The 10,007-nt window shown below is 47.0% G+C and overlaps 1 protein-coding gene across 1 annotated transcript; it reads left to right on the top strand.

The window, feature by feature from the left end:
- Positions 1-6,212: 6,212 nt before the first annotated feature.
- LOC109755922 (uncharacterized) lies at positions 6,213-8,052 on the top strand. Its single transcript, XM_020314803.3, has 3 exons — positions 6,213-6,414; positions 7,283-7,479; positions 7,666-8,052. The coding sequence occupies exons 1-3, from the start codon at positions 6,301-6,303 to the stop codon at positions 7,841-7,843; spliced, it is 489 nt and encodes a 162-aa protein (XP_020170392.1). The 5' UTR covers positions 6,213-6,300; the 3' UTR covers positions 7,844-8,052.
- The last annotated feature ends 1,955 nt before the right edge of the window (positions 8,053-10,007 follow it).

A 10,007-nucleotide genomic window follows, 5' to 3' on the forward strand; every position in this document is an offset into this window, starting at 1 on the left:
CTGCAGGAAAGGCTATAGCCAACAAGAAGGAAAAAACTGAGGGTAAAGGAACTGCTAGCAGTGTGGATGTGGTGCAGGTATCAGTATTGGGAAAGAGAAGTGACCGAGGTGAAGAAGGGATAGCCCTCGAGAAGACAAGAGCGTCGGAAGATGGTACTGATCAGAGCAAGAAGGTAAAGGGTACAACAGGAAATGTTGGCATAAATGAGGTGGGAAAGATGGAGGGAAAGGAAGCAACTGGCCCTGGGGCTGCCAGTCCTCTGGTAGGTGCCGATGATGGCGCCTACCAGGAGCCATGACGGTGCTAAGCTGGAACTGTCGGGGCCTCAGGCAGCCCCGGACAGTTCAGGAGCTAGTATGCCTAGTGCATACCCATAAGCCCAAGATCGTCTTCATCACTGAAACTAGACAGTGCGAGAATAAAGTTAGAGGCATAAAATGGAGATTGGGATTAAAGCATTGCCTCACCCATGATGGTAAAGGCAAAGGGGCTGGAATAGCACTGTATTGGGATGATTCAATAAAAATAAAAGTTCTTTCGTATGGGCCGAGGTATTTTGATGTGATTGTCTCTGAACCCAACTGTCCTAAGTGGCGAGGGACCTTTGTATATGGTGAGTCAAGGGCACAAGATAGACACCTTATGTGGAATCTGCTAAAAAACATTGCTCCGCAATCGAGTGAGCCATGGCTAATGGTAGGCGATTTTAATGAGACCATGTGGCAACATGAACATCTTTCCTATGCACAAAGATCTGAGAGAAGAATGGAAAATTTCAGAGAGGTCTTAATGTACTGTGAGCTACATGATCTGGGATACAAAGGTCCCATCTGGACATATGACAACAAGCAACACGGAGACAAAAACATTCGAGCAAGGTTAGACAGAGCTGTTGCTTCCCAAGCTTGGTGTGAGCTGTTTGAAGAACACACCGGAACCCACATCTGCTCTACAAGGTCAGATCATTTCCCGGTTCTGGTTGAAATAGGTATGAATACTTGGCGCAAAAAACAAAATCGCACTTTCCACTATGAACAGATGTAGGAACGCCTACCATCTTTGCACGCAACAGTGGAGAAAGTATGGATGGAGAAGGGGAAGGCAAAGAATCTGGCTGATGTTTCAGGAAAGCTGCTGTCGATGAGAGGGTCTCTCACCCGCTGGAGTAAAAATAACTTTGGTTCAGTCCTTCGCAAAACAAAAAGGATCAGAGACAGGATAAGTAAACTTCTGGAGGAGCGTCAGTCGGAGGCTAGAGAGGCAAAACTAAAGAAACTATCAAGTGAGCTTGATGAACTGCTGTTGCGAGAAGAGATCATGTGGAAACAACGGTCAAGAATTCAGTGGCTTAGAGAGGGCGACAGGAATACGAAATATTTTCAGCGTAAGGCCACTTGGCGCCAGAAAAAGAATTCTATTCGGAAACTGAAAAGAGAGGACGGCAGCTGGGTGGAGAGAGAGGAGGAGTTACAGAAAATGGCCACTGAGTTCTTTAAGACTCTGTTTACGGCTGACAAAGGAGTTGATCCTAGTGCCCTTTTGAATCTGATTTCCCCTAAAATAACCACGGAGATGAACAACTCGTTGACCAAAGAATTCACTGACGAAGAAATAGCGAACGCCCTGTTCCAAATTGGCCCCCTAAAAGCACCAGGAGCGGACGGATTCCCTGCTAGATTCTACCAAAGAAACTGGTCCTTGGTCAAAGAAGATGTCACTACCGCAGTAAAAAAAAAAATTTGAGATAGGAATCATGCCGCCCGGGGTTAATGATACTGTCATATGCCTCATCCCGAAGGGCAAAGATCCCCAATACCTTAAGGATTTCCGGCCTATCAGCCTATGTAATGTTATTTACAAAGTGGTGTCAAAGTGCCTAGTGAACCGCCTCAGGCCTTTTTTTGGATGAGATTGCCTCTGAAACTCAAAGCACCTTTATACCAGGAAGGATGATCACGGACAACGCTATCATCGCGTTCGAATGTTTCCACAGGATAAATCACTCTAGAAGTAAATTCAATACCCATTGTGCCTACAAGCTTGATTTGGCAAAGGCGTATGATAGGGTTGATTGGTACTACTTGGAAGGAGCCCTTCAAAGACTTGGCTTTGATCGAATCTGGATAAAGTGGGTCATGGGCTGCGTCAAGTCGGTGTCCTATTCAGTGAAGTGGAATGGTCAACTGATGGAATATTTTACCCCCTCTAGAGGTCTCAGGCAGGGTGATCCTTTAAGCCCATACTTGTTTCTGCTGGTGGCTGATGGCCTGGTTAACATTTTGAACAGAGAGGTGGAAAATGGAAACATAACCCCGATCAAAATTGCTAGGGGAAGCCCGGGGATTTCTAACCTTCTATTCGCCGATGACAGCCTCCTCTTCTTCAAGGCAACCGAGCAGGAAGCAAGGGTGATTAAGAACGCTCTGGATCGATTCCAAGGATGTACAGCCCAACTTCTCAGCCCAGCAAAGTGTTCACTACTCTTTAGTGAGCTTTGTACACCTGAGGCACAGGGGAGCATAAAGAATGTGCTCGGGGTGACCTCTGTTTCCTTTGAAAGTAAATACTTGGGCCTCCCTATGCCCGAGGGAAGAATGAAGAATGGGTGCTTCCAACCGATCACGGAACGTCTCTCCAAAAGATGCTCAGACTGGAACGAAAAATTCATGTCCTTTGCGGCAAAAGAGGTCAATGTGAAATCAGTAGCACAAGCCCTGCCCACATACCCCATGGGAGTTTTTAAAATGTCAGTTGGGTTTTGTGACAAGTATGAAAAAATTATTAGGGATTTCTGGTGGGGAGACACGGAAAACCATAGGAAAGTACACTGGATGGCGTGGGATCAAATGACCAAACCAAAGAGAGAAGGTGGTTTGGGTTTCAGGGATATGCACTCGTTCAACCAAGCACTCCTTGCGAGGCAGGGATGGAGGTTGTTACAGAATCCAGACAGCCTGTGTGCTAGGGTTTTAAAGTCCAAATATTACCCAAATGGTGAGCTTTTAGACACAGTTTTTGCAGCTGACGCCTCACCGGCTTGGAGGGGGATTGAGTTTGGTTTAGAACTCCTGAAGGAAGGCATAGTGTGGAGGATTGGGGACGGAAGAAGTGTTCGGATCCAGCGAGACAATTGGATTCCGAGGAGAAGTGGTCTGAAGGCTGCCTCTTTTACACGTAACTGCAGGCTCAGATGGGTAAACCAGTTAATAAAAGCTGATACAAACGAATGGGATGTGGAACTGATCCGGCAAATCTGCCCCACATATGACGCAGACAAAATCTGCAAGATCAGACTTCCAACAAAAAAGATAAAGGATTGTATCGCTTGGAACCATGAAAATTCAGGAGTTTTCAGTGTCAGGAGTGCATACAAATTGGCAGAGGAAATCAAGAGCAGAAGCACACCTACTGCATCAAGCTCTTCATGTCAGGCCAACAACCGGAGCATATGGGACTTAGTATGGAAAGGTAAGATGCCAGAGAAAATTAAAATCCTCAATTGGAGGGTTGCCACAAACTCTCTAGCTACGACAAAGAACAAACAACGTAGGACGCTGGAGGTCCTAGCAACTTGTCCTATCTGCGGTCAGGGAGATGAAGATGAATACCACGCAGTTGTTAGCTGCACTAAGGCCCGGGCATTGAGGACGGAAATAAGAAATAGGTGGGAACTGCCAACTGAGAAAGGTTTTGCATACACTGGACCAAACTGGCTGCAGTGCTTGCTGGACACATGTAATGAAAAAACTAGAGACAGAATTCTACTACTCTTCTGGAGGGCGTGGTACTTACGTGAAGACTGCATACATGGTGAAGGGAAAGCTCTGGTTTTGGTGTCGGCAGATTTCCTTCAGAAGTACGAGATAGAAATCATGAAAGCGTCGGGGCCTGAACCAGACGCTGCGGGCAAAATCAGCCTTTTTCCTGCGGTGTCTGGCAAGGTAGCGAGCTCATCAAACGAGTCTCGGCCCTGGATCCCCCCGCCGGCAGGTAGTTGGAAGATTAACACGGATGCGTCTTTGGTGCGAGACAGCGACAAAACCGGCCTGGGAATGATCGCTAGAGATTGCAAAGGTATTGTTGCGGTGTCGGTCTGTAAAAGAATCAACCTTAGTGCAGGTGTTGAGGAAGCAGAGGCCGAAGCGGTGTTGATGGGACTAGCGGAACTGAGTACCGTCTACTGCGGGCATGTTGTTGTGGAATCTGACTGTCTGAACCTGATAAATCGTCTGAAGAAGAACCTCACAGAAAGATCCCATTTGTTCCACATCATAACTGACATTAAAGCCCAAACCGGGATCTTCCAGTCTGTCACCTGGTCGGCAGTCCGTAGAAATCAAAACAAGATGGCCCATGAGCTGGCAGGATTAGCAAGAAGAGAAGGGGAATGTAGGATTCTCGCAGGTGTCCCTGATGAGCTAACAGATCTCTTATTAAGTGATTGTAAACCTCCTGTAAGCTCTGTTTAAGCCATTTTGGCTGATCTCAAAAAAAGAAAAAAAAGAAATCTCAAGTTCAAATGTTCTTTTATTTGGGAGAAACGAAAAGAGAAGTTTGCTTGCATGAACTTTAATGCAACCCCCCCCCCCCCCCCCCCCCCCCCATTTTGACATGTTTTCCCCTCTTTTTTTCTTTTCCTTCAAAAGAGTATGGATGCATTATGTTGGGTTTATGTGTGGAAAGTATGTTTTGCATCCCTCCCGTCTCAACGATGCAAACATGTGGAGGATTCCATGCGTCTTCAGTACTGTCAATATGACCAATCTACATCTTTCCACCAATTAGAACTGCATATAAGACAAAAAAGAAATCAAGTTCCAAAGTCTATCAGCATCTATGGTCGGCTCTTTTTCAAGATAGAGAGAGCTAGTACATTAACAAAAGAGCAGTGCTACAGAGACAGACATCTTAGGGGCCATTTATGCACAACACGTGATCAATGCCATCCATCACTTTGCCTCCATGCATGGGTTAGTGCCATTGATCACAACTTCGTTCATAAATCGTCCGTCAAGGTGTCGTGTGCACAGTGATTTCGTTAGCAAAACAAGGGAAAACAATCTAACTAGGATACCTTTAACGTCATAGTATTACATAAGTGGTACTAGTTCATGTGATTATTTGGGTCTTTGTTGCCGTCAGGGAGGATCTTGGCTTCATTGTTGTTACTTGTCACGCCATCTTCTTTCTTTTTGGGTTCCCAGAAGTGTTCCATATATAAATAACTTATAAATAAGTATGAAATCGTGAAGTCACTGAGTCTGGCGTCAAACCCATAACTGTGCCTGCAAGTGATGACAATAATAAGCTCCTACAAAGATAAACATGAAAGAAAACGATAAAACAAATGTTTGAGACTGACTATATATACCAATAAGAGTCATGAGGCCTAGGCTAGTTTGGCAGCAAAGTTTTTAGAAAACTATGGTAATTGGAAACCACGGTATTCCCATGGGTGGGCGAGAAACACTACAGTTTCTTAAAATCAATGTTTTTTTGGTTTTACATGTGTTTAGATGGTGCTATTTTATCAAAGTTTTGATCCAAGAGTAATTAGCGGCTGTTAACGGCGGCCGGCGGCATGCAGCTGCCATGCACACGTTCGCTCGATCTATAGATGCTAGGATCCGTAGAATATGTCTATCCCTTGATGAGCTTGATTCACTCATGGTGAAGAGAAGAGATGGAGACTAACACGTGGTAAACAAATCTAACTGAATCGGTCCAGGAGATATAATACATGTCGTTTAGCATATACTAACAGAAAGAGGAAAAAGGATCGCAGCTGGATATTGTTATCTCGAGTAGACGGCAATGTCAACTGCGATCGCCCCGATCTTTTCTCTCCGCTCTGTCTAGAAAAAAGAGGTCATGGCCTTTTTTCCAGATACTCCAAAAAGACCATAGTTTTGGGGATACCATGGTTTACAAAACTTTAGTTTTTGCTGAAGCCAAACGCATCAAAGTATTCAAAACCATGGTTTTTTCAGAAACCGCGGTATTGCCAGAAAACATTAAAAAAATACTTTGCTGCCGACATAACAGGAGCAGAGAGAAGAGAGCGCGCGGGTGGATTTCCGCTTCCGTTTCGAAATCGAAACCGCTCGGCGCACGATATTGATGCACGGTTTTCGCACGACCGATCGCTACAGGGAGAGGCAACGGGCCGGGCCGGGCCGGGCCGGGGCTATATACACTGGAGCCCTCCTCCTAATCGATGAACACGTACGCGTACGATAGGCTAGACAAAGCAATCCTGACCCCCCTCGAAGAAGCAGAGTCGGCGAGATTATCCATCGATGGCGGCACTCCGGCACGCGGGGAGGAGGCTCTGCGAGCGGGCGCTCCAGCGAGGTGGACCCCAGGTGATTCCGTCTGGCCGCCGGTCCATGTTCATCTCCATCGGTGGCAAGGTACGCGCTCTCCTCTCTCGTAGCCTTCAATCCCTCTGCCCCCCACCTCCCTACAAGATCCGGCGGCCTACGGCAGCAATTTGGTCCTCCAGATGCTGCGCAAATCTTAAATTTTTTTTCCTCTTAGCTGAGCCGAAAAGAGTTCGAGAAATCTTGGATCTTTCGCCTAATTGGGATTGAAAAAAAGAAGAAGAATTGTGCAGTCGGCAAGTAGCAACGCCTAGTGCGTGTTTGTATGGGGATTGTTTTTATATTTTTGTGGGAGGCAGCAGTAAAATTTTCAACAATCCTATCGGCTCTGCAAACAGTCCAACAGGAGCACCTAAAACCATCGGAAACTAACTCCTGGCGATATTGTCAATACGCTCCTCCACAATGCACTCAACAAGTTCAGGTTTTCTGCTTCTCTCTGTTTCCAAAGACTCGGCATTACGTTGCTTGCTTCCACACAAGTTCGACGCAACCAGGCTTTTCTTGGCTTTTCCTTATCCACCGGTGTTCCAACGAGTCTTGCTGTCTGGGCACCTGAGCGATGATTAAACCATGTCTACCTAGCGGCTACACAGTGCACGAGTATGTGACCCACCATCTCGTTGTCATGGAGGCAGACATAACATGCCGAGGTGTGAAGTTGCAATCCATCCCGTACTCGGCGATCCGAGGACTGAAGTCTGTACTTGAAAGCCAACCAAGCAGATAAACCTCGAGCAGTGTCAATGTTTCCCCTCCGTCTATGATTGCTGAAAGCCTCATGAACTGTGTGATTATTAATGCCTTGATATGGTTGTCATTGTATAATCACACACTGTGATGATGGGCTGCTTCATTTTTCTGAATGCCCATTAATATTTGTTCTTGCATATGGCAGCCTAAACCTACGACTGCGGCGGCTCAGGAGGAGCTGAAAATGCAGTTCCAGAAAAAGAAAGAAGAGTTGTTCGATGTGCTGGTGGAGTTGTCAAGGACACGCACGTACCCAAATCTCTCCTGGGAGGCTCTCCAGGTTAATCAGCTCGCCACTCGACTTGTTGGCAAGGTGGAGCCTAGGCCTGGTGACTACTACTGGTATAGTGTCTGTCTCAAACATTCGGTTTATCTTTTTCTTTTGTTTTGTTTATACTAGATAATTGCTCGGTTGGACGAAGCGTTCTAAGAAAAGGAACCTTACATTTTTTTAACTACTCCCTTCGTCCCATAATATAAGAGTATTTTGATATTTATTAAGAGTTTGTCTCTGGTCATCACTTGCAGGCGCAGTTATCGACTACAAGGCAGACTCAGCACCTTCTTGGTTTCGTACTTGTTTCTGCATTTTGTATATATGGAACACTTCTGGATACCCAAGAAGCAGAGAGAAGATGGCGCCACAAGCAACAACGGTGAAGCCAAGATCCTCCCCGACAGCGACGAGAACCAAATAAGGACATGAACTAGCACCATTTAAGTTAAAATAGTACTAAGACGTCTTGGCTAAATGTATCCTAGTCATTAGATTGTTTCCGTTGTTTGCTATAAGGTACTTGTTCTCGACCGAACCGGCCTGGGTTAGATGCTGAAAAATTCTGCAATTCTAGTTCTGTTTTTCATCTTCTGAAGTTGTAGTTTTCAAAAAAATAAAAAATCTTCTTAAGTTGTAAATTTGTGGAACGCGTGTGCCAGGCGCCGGTCGACCGGCGCAATCGCTAGGCCGGTCGCCGCTTAACCGTTGGATTAAGCCAGACTGCGCCGTTGGATGTCTTTCCTCTAAATCATCTCCTTCCTCTCGCTTTAGTCAACGTACACAGAAATCCCATCCTTCCACTTCTCCGCGAGTGTCTCTGCCCTCGGCCCCCACGCGTGTGCCCTCCGGCGAGGGGCGGCAGCACCCCGTCCCCTTGCGTCACCACTTGTCGCAGCACCAGCGTCGTAGCCCCTGCCACCCGTCTGCTGAAGCTCGCGTTCGCCGCACGTCGCGTCCGGCGGTTCATCGACCAGCCCCGATTGTAGCAATTACCATGCCGGTTCCAGCAAAAAGGTTCGGCTCAGGTGCAGGGGTCACCGCATCTATTATGGTGCAGGCCCAATCAGTGCTTGCCACATATGCTTGTAGGCCCAGGCTATTAATTGTTAATTCTTTTAATCCTTCTCTAGTCCCGTTCGTTTCGGACGCTCCATTCTTTCTTCAATTTCACGATGAACTTCGCCGGATTCACACAGCACACAACAGCATATGCTCGATCGTCACCTTCCTTAACATGTCATCACCTCAACCTTTCAGACTAAAACGTGATGTATTTTTTTATGGACATGTGCTCAGAGCATGCAGGCACTCCTAAATGCCATCGACTTGAGTACACACTCCTCGATGCCATTGATCAAATGAGATCTATAACGTTGTTTTCTCTTCATGCTCGTGCCCAACTCCGACCGACCAGTACTTTTGAGCATCCGATGGAAAGATTCTTCAGCAAGTTAGCAAGCATGGCGAACGGTCCTCGAGCAGGCACTCACCGTGGGCCGATGGAGATTAGCTGTTGAATGGACAAGCAGAGATAAGGATTTGCAAGTTTGCAATAGCAGCAGTGAAGAGATAATAATCGACGAGGAAATTGGAGAGAGAATGGAGATTCCGAAACGAAAGGGATTAGAGAAGGATTAAGAGAATTAATAATGAATTGCCTGGGCCTACAAGCATACGTGGGACACACTGATTGGGCCTGCGCCATAATAGGTGCGGTGACCCCTGCACCTGAGCCAAACTGGCTGGCCGGTTGCAGCACAGATCGCCGCCCGGCGGGTCCAGCACGGGCGCCTGCCGGTTGCAACTTCTCCGCCCGTCGGTTCCAGCACGGCCGCGGAGCGCAAGATGCTGCAGCAGAGCCCCTTCGCCAACGACGACCACAGCTCAGGTCACAGCTGGATGGCCGGCTCGTGAGCTCGTCCATCAGCGACTGCGAAGGCCCGCTGGATGCGTTCGATGGCCGGCTCGTGAGCTCGTCCATCGGCGACCGCGAAGGCCCGCTGGATGCGTTCGATGGCCGGAGTTGCCTGCAGCAGGATACCGAGAGCAAAGCAAAAACAGCGGGGGTAGTGCCTGCAGTGGCGTTAGTTGCCTGCGGCGGCGGCCTCGCCGTCATCGGGGTGCTGAGAGCAACAGCGGTGGTGCTTGCCTGCAGCGGCGGCTGGGCCTGCGCTGGGAAGAAAGGGGATCAGAGAGAAGAAAGAATTGTGTTGGCTGAAGAGAACTGCTAGACGTAGGACGAATTTATACGATTTTTCCTACGACAGTCCTCAGCAGCCGTTTGATCAACTGGCCGGACGAGTGAGATCAAGTCGTATAAAGTCGTACGCACAATTCATCGTACGCATAGCAATTTCGTTGGCTGAATGGATGGATAGAAACCGGATCCTTAACATCCTCAAGGATGTCACGGTACAGTAACCCTGACATCCCTTCTTCACATCCATATGGTTAAGTCTAAAATAATTATATTTAATTTGCAAATTACAAATGTATTGTATACATTTATAAAAATTACATACAAACAAAATTATGATGCAACAAAATTATTTTTTAATTTATTTTTGTACATGCTACTGTAAATCCATACAGT

This window comes from Aegilops tauschii, chromosome 1 (assembly GCF_002575655.3).
Source record: "Aegilops tauschii subsp. strangulata cultivar AL8/78 chromosome 1, Aet v6.0, whole genome shotgun sequence".
Lineage (NCBI taxonomy): Eukaryota > Viridiplantae > Streptophyta > Magnoliopsida > Poales > Poaceae > Aegilops > Aegilops tauschii.

Coding starts and splice junctions, on each gene's coding strand:
- LOC109755922 (XM_020314803.3), top strand. CDS start 6,301: ATGGCGGCACTCCGGCACGCGGGGAGGAGGCTCTGCGAGCGGGCGCTC. Junction 6,415..7,282: donor TCATCTCCATCGGTGGCAAG/GTACGCGCTCTC, acceptor TGCATATGGCAG/CCTAAACCTACGACTGCGGC. Junction 7,480..7,665: donor AGGCCTGGTGACTACTACTG/GTATAGTGTCTG, acceptor CATCACTTGCAG/GCGCAGTTATCGACTACAAG.